This window comes from Anas platyrhynchos, chromosome 15, assembly GCF_047663525.1.
Source record: "Anas platyrhynchos isolate ZD024472 breed Pekin duck chromosome 15, IASCAAS_PekinDuck_T2T, whole genome shotgun sequence".
Lineage (NCBI taxonomy): Eukaryota > Metazoa > Chordata > Aves > Anseriformes > Anatidae > Anas > Anas platyrhynchos.
In genome coordinates, this window is record NC_092601.1 from 16,032,061 (window position 1) to 16,047,867 (window position 15,807).

The 15,807-nt window shown below is 46.4% G+C and overlaps 1 protein-coding gene across 4 annotated transcripts in view; it reads left to right on the forward strand.

Annotated features, from left to right (window-relative positions):
- Positions 1-10,118, forward strand: part of SDK1 (sidekick cell adhesion molecule 1) — a 393,854-nt gene extending 383,736 nt beyond the window's left edge. For all 4 annotated transcript variants that reach the window (XM_038186854.2, XM_072023631.1, XM_038186853.2 and 1 more), the window contains one exon: positions 3,925-10,118. In XM_038186854.2, coding sequence (XP_038042782.2) covers positions 3,925-4,197 — 273 coding nt within the window. In that variant the 3' untranslated portion in view covers positions 4,198-10,118. The remainder of the gene's footprint in view (positions 1-3,924) is intronic.
- The last annotated feature ends 5,689 nt before the right edge of the window (positions 10,119-15,807 follow it).

Below are 15,807 nucleotides of genomic sequence, written 5' to 3' on the forward strand. Positions count from 1 at the left end.
CAGTCTAGATTTTCCCTTTCTCATATTATAAGTTCCCACTTAACATTTGTTAGGGAATATGATTTAACTCATTTCCAATAAAGTTCTCAAGTGATTTTGACAAGTTGGGCACCATGTGGAAGTCAGCTGCAGATGACACATTCAATGAGCAAAGGGCTGCCATGTCCAGAGAAATCTGTTTGCCCTTCTAGGTCACCTCATCTCTTACAGCATATGCACTTCATGTCAACCAAGAGAAGCTGCTGCCATCTACGTTTTTAGAAATAATCTCCAAAAGCTGCTTCTCCCGTAACTTAACATAAATATATACTTACATAATTGGAACTATTTTCAAATTTCCCATGGACTAAGCTAGCCGGCACTGGTGGCTGTTCTGCCTCCGAACAGCATTTGTGCATTCCATGCTATCAATAAAATACGTAAATAGCCTCTCATTTTCTGTATTTATTGTTGCATAGGCATCCACGCACCCCTGGTTGACAGTCGGTAATGTCACAGTACACCCAATCGCGCTCCAGCCTATGGAGGTTTCCAAGGTAACAAAGCCACAGCCGCACTGAAGGGCGACGCAGAGCGGGGAAAATGGAAAAACAAAGCAAAAAGCCCTGCAGCATTTCTGTTTACTCAATAGTTTAAAAAACACTAGAAAGTAATCCCCTAGTATAAGCTGTCTGTATTGTCATGCAGAACGTTTATCTTTCTAGAGCTTGATTTTCATCAGGGCAGAGGGGGATGTAGGACTGTAATTTGGAGAATTCCTTGCTGCTCAGGGCAGTTATTAGTACCTTGTTCGAAGTAGACCTTAGAATATACTTTGGAAACATGGACAGAATAATCAGTTCCTGCCTATTTTGAAGGAAATGTAAAGAAAAAACAATGTATCAAGACTAATGAGTAGGTTATCCTTTCCAGCATCAACACAAACAAAGGTGAAAGGCTGAAGTTAGATGATGCTTGTGCAGGTACACAAGTTTCATGCAAGTCCCTTCTGAAAGGCACTGGCCTTATTTACACTAAATTAGTATTCTCTTTCAGTAGGGATAATGGACTAATTAGCGGACAGATTATCAGCAGGTGGCCTAGTTTTAAATTCCCTCTTTCTGTTCATGGCAAGTCCAAGTGACACTATTTCAAGTGGCAGCAGCCCATCTAAAAGTGTTCCCAGTATTTCTCCTCTTTATTATGTTGACTTCTGGCAGTCTCAGAAGGATTTGGCTTGGGTACAGAAATTATATTAGTTTTGTGGGTAAGTATTTTCTCCTAGCAGTGGACAGAAATCAAGTGGCTGCATCGGTGTTGTTATACCTAGTAAGTAATGAGTTTGCTTTCTGGATACAGCTGCTTCTCAGCATCTCTTCTTAGATCTCTTGCCCTTTTAACCATCTTTATGTTTCTGTACATCTATGGGGTCATCAGAAAGACCACTAAGTGTGGGTTTTTGTGTTTGTTTTTAGTGTGTCACCTTGTGACACCTCAACTAAGCTGATGTGATCCCTCTCTTCAGCAGGGGCTTGTTTCTTTGGGGGTGTCTGAGCGTGCCCAAGGCATTAAGACTGACTTTGGACTGGGGAAGGAGTCAGAATACATGGTAAGGGCAGTGGTAGCATTGTACCTTTGATAGAGGGAGCCCATCCATGGCATCTGGGAGCTCAATTACAAGTTTCTGGTGAATAAACCATAGCCACCTGCCTCTGCTCAGGATGCAGAGACTTTTCTTCTGGGTGCTGCCATCATCCCCCAGATCCCCACGCACTTTCTACCTTAACATCAGACTGTGAAGCTGCAGCATAATGTTTGGAGGTGTAGGCTGGTGCCAAGTGCAACTTGTTTCTCGATAGGAACGAGGAAATCAGATCTGCAGGAAAGGTTGGTTGCTTTTGCAGCTGAGGACTGGCCTGCCCAAGCTGTTGCCCTCCCTCCCTGTCATGCTGCCACATCTGCAGTCATCAGAGGCGCTTTTGTTGGAGCGCCTTACAAAACAGACAGGGCAGTGCTGGCAGGATGGTTCCTGCAGTGGTGCCAAGACTCTGGAAGTGCTCTCTGCACCCACTGGCTGTGAAGTATTCCAAATCTGGGGATATTCCAGGCATGCTGCAAAAACCACCTGTTCAGGATGGCCTTTGGAGGGAGTCTGGTGTTGGCATCCCGAGGTTGGCAGCTGGTGCAAAGGAGGGTTTTTCTAGGTGATAGACTTGCTGGGTTCCTTCTGGAATAATTGTTAAACGCTGGTGGGGTTTTGTTGTAATATTAATTACGTGTCAAGGCACCTGGAGCTTCACATTCATAAAATAATCAAACGAGATAATTCTGAAAAAGCCAGAGCACGGTTAACAGCAGAAGGGAAATTTTGCAAAGCTGTTAAGAGTTGCGTTGCTCAGGCTTTCGGAAAACTCTGGGAAATTTTTCTCATCCCTGTCCATCACCCACTGTGTTGGAAAACGCTCACAAAGTAGTATTGAAGCAGCTATCTAAGCAAAGAAGTAGGATGATGGATGCGGTGCCCTTTTCAAATGATGGTTTGCAAGGCATTTGAGGGTTGTTCTTCAGAGACCATTAAAAAGGAGCTTCAGAAGAGGAGAGACTAGTTGTGTGGCAGGCAGGATCAAGGAGGATGTGTGTTTGCTGTGGGGTGTCATAGATCAGAATGATACCAACTTTTTGAAACTAATTGCAGCAACTAACAGTTGCGAGTTGCACTTACCCATCTCTCTCTTGTATGTCTTAGGCAGCCACCGCTTTGATATTTAATTGCCTTTCGAATTGGCTATGCAGATTATCGGGAGAAAAAAAGAAAAAATAAAAGAGAAGTGAAAGCTTTTGCATACTCAAACAAGAGATTTTGAGGGAAGGCGTGAGATATGGCAATGACTGAGTAAATGTTTGTGTGCTGTATGGGATGTGGCTGTTATCGGTGGGAATGTTACTGGGAACAGAAGGAAAATGTGCGCTCAGATACAGTGGCCAAGGCTTTGCTGTGGTCTCTCTTCAGAGGAGATGGATGAGCCCTCTGTGCTTCCTCCAGCTGCATCACAGCAGTGGTACGGGGGAAGGGGCAGGCACACACAGCTGATCTGGTTGCATCTCAGTAGAGTTCCTCAGCTCCAGCTAGACGTTGATACAAGCTTTGAAGCTACCAGGCACTGCGTGTAAATGTTTGAAGGGCCAAGATCTTCTCTGAACACTGACCTATATGCGAGCCATGTCAGGAGAGTGACCCCTCTTTCTGGCAGTTCTTTTCCAGATTTTGCATTTCTGTTTTCCTGTATCGCTGCTGGTTGGGTGCGTTGTTACACCACCGATAATCAGCTGGAACATACAGAATGGAGTTGTTTGCCTGAAATAAACTGTAATTTTGCTTAATTCCCTTTCAGTGATATAACTAATTTTCAATATTTAATGGGGCTTGCAAGCCAGACTCGGAGCACTGTGCAGGTGCCCTGATCTGACCAGCATAAACAACAGCACGTCTGGCTAACTTGTGTGCATTTGCATGAGAGGCATTCTGTCAGTCCTTGCAGCAGAAGAAGACAGATTCTCAATTGCTGTTGTAATTGCAATCTTTTTGATTATATGGCTGAAAGCTGTTGGTTTCCCTACAGTGTCTCTACCCTTCTCAGCATCTTCTGTCAAAACAGGAACTTGTAGCACTTGCAGCAGTGTTCTGCGGTGAATTAGAATGGATTTTTCTGCATCTCTTAGCATCAGAGATCATTGGGGAACCTTCCCTCTAGCAGCAAAGCCTGGCTAAACCAGAGCAGTTGCTTCCTACAGCCCAGAATGTATTACACTTGGATTACAACCCACCTTACCCTAAAATTACAGCTTTTGTCAGCTGCTGATATTAAACTTCTCTGATTTCTTTTAGAGTGGAGCAAGCTAAATCACAGATGCTAATGGCTGCTTTTTCTCCCCCTGCTGCTCCAGGCCACTGACTCGGATTACGAAGACGAGCTGCCCAAGCACTCCTTTGTGAACCATTACATGAGCGACCCCACGTACTACAACTCCTGGAAGCGGCAGCAGAAAGGGGTGAAACACCCGGCGTCCTACAGATACGAGGAGTGCGCAGCCAGCGAGACAGAACCCTATTTCCAGACTGTCATCACGACACAGAGCTCAGGAGGGGTGTACACCCCAACGGGACAGCCCGCGCCCGGCTCCCGGACTCCAGTGACAGGGTTCTCCTCCTTCGTCTGACACGGGCCAGGAGGGAAGAGCCCAGGCGAGCCGCCGGCAGCACGCGGGGCGCCCTGTCACAGCGACCGCGTGCGTGTGGCCGGGGCGGTGAACTTGGGGGTGATAACTTTCTCTATCAGGGTAGAGCGGATGGGAACACGAAAGAGGCTGTTTTGGTTTTGGTTTTCCTTTTTTTCCCGAAGACAATCAACTCTAAAAGTACGGAGCTGAACTAGCCGAACCTTTGTTTAAAAAAAAGAAAAAAAAAAAAGGAAAAAAAAAAGGAATTCTGCAAAGTGATGATTTTAACCACTTGTGAATAGTAGGGGTTTTTTAACCACTTTTTTGTAACACTGCTTCAGGAAGCAGCTCCCGTGCCCTTCTCTTCCCTCTTTCTTTCTCTGCCCTCCTCCTATCCCATGTCCAACAAGGAGGTGAATTCCCTAGATGCAATGAGTGACTTTGTGATGTGATTTGACGAGAGAACATAAAACCTCCCAGGCTCCTTTTGCTTTACTCTCTTTATTTTTCTTTTCAATTTTTCCCTACCATCAGGGTCAAGTAGGAAAACACAGAGAAGGGACAGACTTTGACGTGAAAAGCAGACCCCTCCTCTCCCCTCTCCCCGTGGCTGCTCCCCACATTAGGAGCACTGGCTGATTCACTTAGGCTCAGATGTGTCACTGTGTCTGCTCTAGGCTCACTACTGGTGTCCGTATGCTGAATTGCTGACCTGCTTTCCTTTCTTGTTCAAATGGGGCCTGCTGCAATCTTTAAATATTCCAACTCCAGGGCCTTTAGAAGAGTTGATGGCTCAAAAGAGCACCGTGGGCAGCAGTGGGTGAAGCAAGTGGGAAGAATTCAGATGCGAGGTCGATTTATTTTTGGTGTGGCTCTAATCCTCCCTTGTGGACTGCATGTGCCATTTGAATTGTTCATTTTTTAAAAGTCAAAGGACACAACCCAGCAAGCCAGAGGAATCTTTCAATTAAGATTGCAGGGACAAGCTAGAGCGTCTACTAATTGATGAGGTTTTTGATCATGAAAGTTATCCTGCCCTGTCAATAGAAATTGAGCATCCTTTCTTGCCCAGACTCTGCAGTGCTGCTTGCTGATCTGTAAAAATGGTACACGGTAGTTGGGTTTGTTTGATTTTTGAAGCCACGTCACACGGCTTGGGTGAGTTTTGGTGTCCACAGGTGCCTTTTATTGATTCTTCAGCTTCTTATCTAGGAAAAGCAACAAAGTGTCTCCAAATAAAGCTAACACATTTTTTTCAAGCATTGGGGTCATGAATTACCTTGTGCACATTTACAGGCTGCTTTGTGCACTTGAAGCTACAGGCTTTGGAAAGAAGAGGGAGATGGTTTGTTTATTTTCCTTCCTTTTGTACAGCTTTACTTTTGTTTTCTGTCCTTTTCCTGAGTGTGCCATGTTTAGCAGCATGTTCTTTGTTCACATGAAAATTGTCAGGGGTTTAAAGAAACCGAGTCCAGCCCTTGGACCTAGCAGCAGTCCTGGATCACTATGCTTTTTACTGCAAGAGTTTGAAAGGTAAATTTGGAAGGAGGCACGTCCTTGCCACTCCAGCATCTGGCATTTCCTCCCAGGTGGATGTAGGTCAGCCAGGAAAGTTGGCATCCTGCTACTTGCTAACGTCGCATCGGGGCACGTGTGGGCACTGCTCCTATTGCAAATTGTCCCTGTCCTCTCTGCAGGGCTGAGGGACAGCTGTGGCACTGCCTGGTGGTGTCTTCAAGGCAGGCTGCTGAAACCAACCTAACACTGATTTCAGCACCTGCCTGCCCCTGCCTTTTGGGACTGGTTAGAAGTAGCCTGGTGGCACCTCACCTGGACAGGGAAGGTCCAAGGGCATGCTCAGCCTTGCTGTCACCTTTCAGTGCCTCTCAGACAGGGCAAACCAATTCAGAACTGCCTTTACTCTCTGGCACTGCCTCTGAGCACTGCTGCCCTTGGTGCATACAGACTCCGGATAGCATTGGCACTGGATTGCTGTTCGTTTCCACAGGCTCCAGAAAGAAAAAGGTTCAGAACCGAAAACTCCGGTGGGTGTGTTTAAGTGCTTTTGAGGTTGGGATAATTATCCACAGCTCATTAGATAACAAGGGACTTGCAAAGGTACAAGCTTGAGCCAAAACCCTTGTGAGGCACCCCCTTCTCTGCACCTGGGTAGGATGTGTGTGGGATGGAGAAGAGGCTCCAAAGAGGATGATGTGAAGAGGAATGCAAAACAAACAAAAAAACCCTGCTGCCTTCTGTGCACTTTGACTGTTCTCTTAAGCCATATGGACTTTGCTTTAATTACTGAACTGAACAAAAAATTGTTCAGTCTGATTATTTTTTGTTTGTTTCTTAGGCAAAATTATCGATGTGACTTTCTGATTTGTTTTCTTTCTTCCTTGTTATTTTCTGCATCAGATTACGTATTTTGAACTTCTTGTTATATATACATGGGACACAACAATGCCGTTGATGTTGGAATTTTAATGGGGCTTAACTCCAACAGAGGTAGTGCCATGGGAGGAACCTTCCAAGGATCACTAAGGGACCTAAAAATCTAGTTCAGGATAAAGTAGATCAGATGTTGAAGACATTGCTCCAAAGAATAGTGTTGTGTGAGTAGCTCCATACCTCCTGAATATTGTCAGATCTGAATTGATATAAGGTGAAGTTACTCCTTAGGACTGTTCTGATATCACATTGAGAAAAAGGGCAAGGAAACCACGGGGAATAAAGGAAAAGGACTTTGTGGCCACAGTTTGACTGAAGGAAAACATGGGGAGCAGTACAGTCTGTACAAAGTGAGGAGAATAAACAATCCTTTTTTTTTTCAGTGCCATCTGCAACAAAAGTGCTTGTGCTTGCTGTGGGCCTGCTGACATGGCTGTATGGCCCTTTTCTTCTGACTGCCACCAAATGAAAAGGTTAGATTGGATTCCTTTAGGACCCATTGATCTGAACAAAGCCATTTCTGTTCCATTCCAGGCTATTATCACTCCTGGTTTTGTTTTGTCTAGGAGTTGGCTTTTTGTACGTGTGGGTTTATTTTACATAGGCATTCACTAATCATGGACGTGCACTACCCTGCTCACTCCTGAGATGAGAGGAGGATATACGTTCTCCTGCCCAGGATGTGTATAGCTACATGCATGATGCCTGTGCCTTCCTATTCATATGCTGCACTTGCAAAATATGATGAATAGGTAGGTTTTATTTACCTCTAATATCAGGTAAATTGTTCTATCTAGAAGGAAACACTCCATCAGTTAGCAAGAAAAGCTCTCTTTCATAGCTGTAATCTTTGGGAATTACAGCTTTGAAATATAACTTTTAAACATTAGCTGTCATGTTACAATAACTTCACCCATCAAATCTACTTCTGTTTCCTTTTTTCTATTTAGAACAGTCTTGAAAAATGAAGGCTTCTATGGAAAACTCTTTGTTAGGATATTTTATCTGTATTTATTTATTTACTTTGCCTTGTTTCTCAGGTCTCTGGGTGACTGTTATTAAAAAATAAAAACAGTGCTATGAAATGACCAAGGGAGACATTTTAGGGAACAGTTTAACAGGAGCTCATTTTTCATGCAATAGCCATGGAAATATCCCATTCCCTGCAGGAAAAGAGTGCCCAAGCCTTCGCCCCCCTCCCAGGGCTGAGCTGACACCAGCCATCAGTCAGCGATGCTCGCAGCCCTCCCCGCGGGACTGAGGATTGCCTCGGTGCTATTACAAACCATGTGCACAAGTGCATGTGGAGCAAAGGAGCCTCCCACAGCCCCTGGTATTGTTCCAAGCCACCGCCAATGGAGCCTTTTTGTCCTCCAAAACTCCATCTCGCACATGGAGTGTCCCCAGCCAGAGCCTGCTGCCTCAGGTGGGGTATTTTCCATTCCCATCTCAGTGCTCTGAGGTTGGTGCAAGGCTGGGGTGCATGGGGCAGTGGTGGGAAGGGACAGGAGGGGGCACTCTCCTACTTCAGTCAGTGACAGCCTCTCCTCCCCACCCTGGGAGTCACCAGTTGGAAACTGCTTTGGGAGGAAAGCAGGGAGTGGGGGCAACACGCAAGGCAAAGGAGTTCAGCAGCAGGTACTAAAGGAATCACACTGTAGCCAGTGACCCCAGTTTGGAGGCAGTTGGTATTACTGGAGAAGAAAAGGAGAAAAGGAAACTAATCCATTACCCAAAAGATTTTTTTTTTCCTCATCATTTGGAGTGCTAAAAGCAGTGATGCTTTGCAGATGGGCCAAGATCTCATTTCTCCTGCTTATACCCAGGTCTCTGCCAGAAGCTGCTTTAGCAAATTTTAGAATAAATATCCATGTCTGTCGTGAGGTGGGGTTACATTTATTATCCTTGTCATTGCTTCCCTCAAGAAATCCATTGGGTCATCCAGAGATTATCCAATCTGCTCTCCAAAAAGGGAGGAGAGAGAGCTGTTTATACATACAGAGCACTGCTATCTTCTCCCACTTGCTATTTTCAGACTAAACAAGGCAACCTATTTCAGAAAAAATCTTTTTAGAGAGAGAATTTGTCAGGAAATTTTTAAAAAGAAAGAACTTTTGGCAGGGCCATTAGAAATCAGCAGCCCTAGAAACCTGAGACAGAAGAGAACTCGATCCCCAAACCCCCTATCTTTGGCAATTTCCTTTATCAGTAGTAGCCAAAAGGGCACATGCAACGAGGGATTATATTTGAAGAGGAAAAGCTGTCACAGAACGGTTGCTAGACAGGCAGGTTGTATTGTAAAGGAGTTTCATTCAGCCTGGAGTTCCTGCTAGTTCAATCACATTTCTTAGGTTGTTTTTATAGGTTTTTGCCAGCGTGTGTGGAGTCCGTACGACATCCTGGTGTTACTGGAGGTCACGTGGGGAGAGGTTTGTTGCTGTTGCGTGTACACAGAAGCCACATGCATGACAATGTGGTTGTACAGAATCCATTAAAACCTCCTTCTCACGGAAAGCCACCCTTCAATTAGGAGCACGTTAACCCTGAGACTGAACAGGTTGGGCTGGGCATGAGCCTTAAGCGGCTTCACCTGACAAGTCCCTTAATTTCTTCATATTTCTACGTTCCTCTTCTTCTCCCTCACATCTCAACCCCAGCCCTCCAGATAAATAAAGTTGGTGTGGGCTTTGTAGAGGTGCAAAGCTTGCCACCCACTCTAGTAGAGCCAGCACTGATAAGCACACAAGTGTCACGTGGGACAGGTGGGACGGGTTTGAATAAGGGGCGAGGTACCTTTATGGTTTGAGATTTGGGCACTGACTCAGAGTTTTTATCTTCTCGGAGCTGCCACCTGCCCATTTTAAATGGCTTCAGAGCCTCAAGACTTGACACGAAATTCATTATTTCGGTTGATTACTGTTTGATCACTGTGCACTTTCTCGGGGCTTGAATCACTGGATATAGAGACTGGAATGGGACTGCAGCACTTTATATCAAAGTGTTCTCTGGTGTATGTCCGATTCTCTATGTCTGGAAGTGCCACCTTTCTGCTGGTGGTGTCCCATAGGACATATAGCACTCCCCAATTGGTGACGCTGAGCATGGGGGCAGTGGCGTGACCTGTGGGGATGTTGCAGCAGCTCTCGGGTAGCAGAAAGGTGCAAGAACACGGTGCTAGGGTGGCTTGGCAGCCGGTTGCTTTGCTGCTCTCTGGATGGAGTCCGTCCTCTGATTTGGTATCTGCTGTCAGTTTAGGGGTAGGAACACCTTACCCAGCTGTTTCAGAGTTATCCTTTAGTGTACTATGGTTATTGGGCCGTTGCTTTTACTTCAGTGTCTCCTTGGGAATTTGCCCTGGATTTTTGTTCCACACCTCTCGTTAGCCTCACCTTCACCACTCCACTATTTTATATGAGAAAGTTACTTCTTCTTTTGCAAAATTGCTTCTAATTAAAAGAACCCTTTTTGAATGTGTGTGTCCTTGGTACTTTTATTGGTGGGGAGGCTGGGGGGGGGGCGGCGGGGGGGTTCAAGCCTCTTCTGTTATTTTTGGCTTGCAGAAATGTCTTGGTGCCTTGCCAGCGTGCTCACAATTTAACAGCTCAGGACAGTGAAAATGTAACACGGGCTGAAATTCCACGCTGTTAGTTCTGGACTATAAAATCTTATAATCCCCTGCTGCTTTTCAGCTAAAACGGCACTCTCAAATAGTTTACACCCAAAATTTGATCAGCCTGAAATTTGTGGTGTTTGATGGTGATAAACTTCCCCCAGATCTTTAGTACACGAGAGCTGAAACCCATGGGGCCACCAGTTTGTATGATTTTGTCCCTTCACAAATATTTGTCATCCCCTGCAGCCCTGTAGCAGCCATTATTCAGGTCCCACAATTGTGCTGATGTTGTGAGGCCAGGCCGGATCCCAACCAGTGTAAATCCGTGCAGATGCTATTCAGGGGGAGTAATTGTGGCTTTACACAGGTGAGGATCAGGCCTAGAGGAGTAAACCAAGTGCAGCCAGGTTGGCTGCAGCTCTGCTGGGAGAAGCGATGGTGGGAAATCAATATTTTCCAAGTGGGAGATGGGGAGGGAGTCAAACTGCTAAGGAAAAAACTTTTATTTTCCTGCTTCTGAAAGGGATATTATAAACAATGCAGTGTTGTATAAATACAGGCAGCCCTCTGTGGCTGGTAGCTTGTAATAACCCAGAGGTATCAATGTACCCATTTTGAAGATGAAAATCCTTGCACTGTAGAATTTTGTGAACGAGACATTATTCTACAAAATTGCCAGAAAAATGCAGAAGTGCTTTTTTGAGGTCATTCAGCTCCAAAGTGTATCATCCTCCCGCTTCCAGCCCTCACTCTTCTCGGGACACGTTTCCTCTGCACATGTTTTCGTGGTTAGGAGTGGAGCATGGCCATAAACACTGGAGTGGATGGGAAATCTGCCATGGTATTTGTAGCCTAAACAATACCAGAGAAAACAGATTGGCTTCCCGCCCTGCCCTGAACAGCAAAAGCAATGGCTTGAGTGAATCAAGTAATCTGAGCTTTCATTACTGGCCCTTTTCCTGCTATTTGTCTCATTTGTTTCCTCTTCTTACCCCTGCAGTTTTGCTCTGGGGTTATTTATTTTTCTCCTTGCTCCTTTTATTTTAAAATTTTAAGCCTGCCTCTTGTTTTTTATATTTTTCTCCTCATCTTGCTTTGTTTATTGTTTTCATTTTGAACCCACAGTTCCCACCATGTCAAAAGGAACTTTATCTGAACATGTGATTTTGTTCATTTTTCTTGCACTTCTACCACATCCCAAGAAAAGGGGTCCTTTTGCTTTGCTGTGCCATTTCCTTGAAAATGCAGGCGATAAGCCCTGGCGATGTGGTTGCTGAAGCTTTGGTGCTGACTTCCCAGGCCTGTAGAGACCTCTGTTAGGTAGGCAATTGGCATGTGCATCGCTGTTTGTTAGGCAGGATGTTATTAAGTCAGGTGAGTTCAATGCGTGAAGTCATCCTGCAGAGTTTAGGCACGCAAACGTCTCAGCTGCCAATAGTGCTGATGCCGATGAAGTCATTTGCAAAATTGGAGAATCTGCACCTATATATGGAAAAAAGAAAAAAAAAAAAAAGCTGCAAATTATCAGTGCCTTACAGCAAAAACAGTGTGTCAGAGGAGGAAGCAACCAACGCCCATGATGTTATGAGAGGAGATTTCTCCATATTGTGCAACTTCTGCAGGCTGAGGTCACTGTTCGTGACTATGGGCCTTGTGATACGCACTCGAGGAAAGCAGACATGCAGTAGCTGCACCAATGGCTCTGCTACTCTTCACCCCAACCCTTGATAACATGAGACTGTGCCAATGCTTGTACTTTGTGCACTAAACAGAACGTGCAGATAAGGCTGAAAGGCGGTCCTGAAAAAAAAAAGGCATGTGTAATATAGCCCGGGGCCTTGTGCCAAGAGTGATAAAAAGCCTTACAAACGCAGGTGACCTCACCACAACCCTGTCAGACTGGAAAGGATTAATATTCTTTGTTTAACAGGAGGAAATTGAGGCACAGGGCAGCTTTGCCTATGGGACCAAGCCGCAGTTTGCGTGTCCAAGTGGCCTCAGTTGCAAACGTCCTCGGTGCAGGGCAAAGAAAACCCATCTTTCTTACGAAACAGCAGGATGAGTTATTTTTGGGTCTCAATAAATTGTCTTTGTTTTCCAGTGCTATCACTCATACCATACCAGGGGAACATGACTGACCTAATTAGAGATTAATTCCAGCAGTACAAGACTCAACTGGTAAATACACACTTTTTTTTAATCTTGGGTTCTTTTTTTGTGTACGTACAAGCACATCTGATTGGTACAAACACCCTGGAGGTAGGGGCCAGGGAGGAGATGGGCAATTAAGAGTAATCAGAGAAGCTGAAATGTGGAAAATATGGGTTGAAGCAGGGCAAATTTCCAGACTGATTTGTGGGACTGTGACTTAATCGTCTGGGAGAACTTATCCTCTGGGATACAACCTCATGCAATCAGATGGAAATTAGGAAACATTTAACCACCTACCGTGGAAGTGACCAAGTGATCAGGAAAAGAAGGTTTCAGCTTTTCAGTCTTCCATTTGGCAAAAGCCTTCCAGCCCAATTGATGAAGGTGCTTCCACTGATCCCCACCACAGAAGAAACAAAGAAGGTGAGGAGATGTCTGTGTTTCACTGAGCAGGTCAGGCTTAGCCCAGACAGCCCAGTGCTGGCTTTTAGTTACAGCAGAAACCCTCCAGCCAGGGGCGAGCAAGAAGCCTCCAGCTGAGCCTGCTGGGTTTCTCAGGAGGGATCGTGCCTGGCCTTCTTGGATATGGCTCACATCCAACTCCCGCTGATAAGGAGCTGCTGGCAGTGAATGAATTGTGGGCTAAGCAGCCCTGTCATGTACGTGCTGCCCAACCAGTCCGTGGTGTGCTCTAGGAAGAGCCACCGCAGCCCAGGAGCCTTGGGCCTAACTCTGCCCATGGGCCTCAGTGCCCTGCTGAGAGCCGGGTCTGGCTGGGCACACACCCTGGCTCTGCAATCACCACATGTTCCTAACATGTCCCATGATATGGGGTGGGTTTGGGCTAAGGGGACCGTGGTGGAAAAGGCTGGGTGTTGCATGTTCTGAGCTGGTGTCGTTAAGGCTCTTCCATGATTCATTTACATATTTGTTTGTTTGTTATCTGCCTGGGCTCATGATTTTGAAGCGGCTGGGCACAAATTGAGGTCACTGTGAATGTGGTGTTGCCCCTTCACCCTCGGATAGTTCTCTGTTGAGTGTACTTCATTAACGGAGGCTGCGGTGCAGAGAAGAGCTCTTCCATTGCACCAGACGAGACGTGCGAAGGATGGACCGTCCTTGGCGGGGCTGGTGTCAGAGAGCACTGCCACCCCCACGCTTCTTGTAATTGGCTTTATGTGGAGCGCCGGCTGTGGGTTGTAATTTTCTGTCTTTGCTAGGAAATTACAGAGGAGTGAAAGGGAGATGGGTTTCAGCTGCTGACGCTTCGGGAGCCTTCAGAGGTGTTACCGGAGTAAACAGTTGTGTGCGTGGTGCTTGCCCATTGAGGCCTTTCTGGAGGCTCGTGTGAGGGCACAGCTGGTCAGAAATTTGACTTCAGGCAGAAGACTACAGTGAGATGAGAGGAACATAAGAAAAGAGTTGTTAAATGTGTGACAGTCAGTGAAGGGCAGTTTGTTTGTCAATGCAAATACTTTGTCTGTTAGAAGTCTGGTGTGTGTTACAGTATGGTTTGTTTTTTTGTGTGTGTTTTTGTTTGTTTGTTTTTTCCCCTAGCTTGTGGAAGAAATGTAAACCTTGGGGGTCTATGATACTGCTTGGGGTGGTCATCATCCCAGTGGTCTGTGTCCATGCAGGACTGTTCTTCCCCTTGTGTTTCTCGGTCCTGTTTTTGCCAGCCGGGTGGTGGTAACATCACCTCTCCTCAGGGAAAGACTGTGTGGTTTTCAAACCTCTGTCTCTCCAGGAGTTTTTACAAGCAGAAGGGCATTTTCATTTGTCAGCCCCGTTCCTCTGAAGTTCTGCATCTTCCATGCCCCATCAATTCAGTCATCAGTTCCCTGATGCTCCAAGATGAATTGCCATTCCTGTGACAAGCCCATTTTTGCAGCTGTGACAATACCGGTGACTGTAACCAGCTATCACCACCCAAATCACCTTCTGTTTGTGTTAAGCGTGGTGACCAGCAGCTTGTGAATTACCCATACTTTCCTTGCTGCCCTGCCCTGGGGAACAGGGTCACACTGAGCTCCCCCTGCTCGCCCTGAGGTACGACAGCACAGCCTTTTTACAGCTCCCTGCAGACAGCCAGGGCTCTCACAAGCTTCTCAAGTGCCCTTGGGCTTTCTTATTGATGGGAGAAGCAGCAGCGCTGTGTTGGTGTCAGCATGAGGGTGATGTCAGGGGAGCTGAGGCCACGGCTGCTCGTGACCTGGAGGAAGAGGCTCTGCTCGGACCGTGCTGGTTCCTCTGTGGTCGCACGCCGTTAACCCTGGGAATGTGGCTGTGGCTGCAAACCATCCCTGTCTCGTGTGTCTTCTGTGACCCTGTGCACCAAGAGCCTGCTGGCCACCAGCGTGACTCTTACTGCTGGGGTTAACAGCTCTCGCGGAGATATTGCTTATTAAGGAAACCATTAGCTGAGCTGGGAGAGGAGGAAAAAAAAGGACAATTTTATGAATCACTCAAAATTAAGAGAGTTGACATCAGTTCAGTGCAGTTATTTTTCATTTGTTTTAGCCTGTTCGCTGCACACCTGAGGTGGGAAGCACCTGGCACACCCCGGTCAGTACCGCAGGACTCTGGACTGTGCCTGTGTGCAGGCACTCGCTGGGTGCCCTCCAAGCCCTCAGATGTTTCCAGAATCATCCTGCGGAGAGCCTTCTGCTCTGCTTCTTCCCTCCTGGGTGCCATTTCAGTGATATTCTCATTACAGAAATAGCCTCAGTAAGGACACGCTCCCCCATCGCGTCTGGTCCAAAGCACTGTCTATGTATAGCAGGATTGCTTTAATACCCTCATTTCATATAAAATTATGTGATGTGTTCAGGATCTGCAGCTCTGACCGGTGGTGGCAATTTGGGGGGGAATACCTAATTTAGTAAGATAGGATAAATTCCCCCCTCTCCTTCTGATTCTTCTCTTGTCAAACAGCAGCATTTGGGTGGTCAGGGGCTGAGAAGACCATGAAGGGCATCTTTTCAGAGGAGAAATGACTTTTATTGACTGCAATTTTTCTCAAAGTCTGTCAAGCCAGAGACACAACAGTGCTCCAGGAGATGAGCAAGAATATATATATATATATTGAAAAATTGGGTAAGGAAAGACTTTGTAAAGGTTCAGCAGCCAGGTGCGGAGCCCAGTGGATGTGGCTTTCAATAGTGACCCTCCACTGCCCAGCAGCAGGAACACCTCCAGAGCTGCAGCAGAGTGTTTTCCCCTCCTGCATGTGGTTCCTTCATCACCATGAGGTTGTGGGGAGGTTGCTGGTGGGAGGGGATGTGCTCCTGGTGTGGTCAGGATGGTGCCACTGTCACCTGCCAGCCCCAGCAGGACAGCACCGTGGGTTTGTCGGGCTCTGCATCTTGTTTGCTCCTACTCCTGGCTGGTCTGTT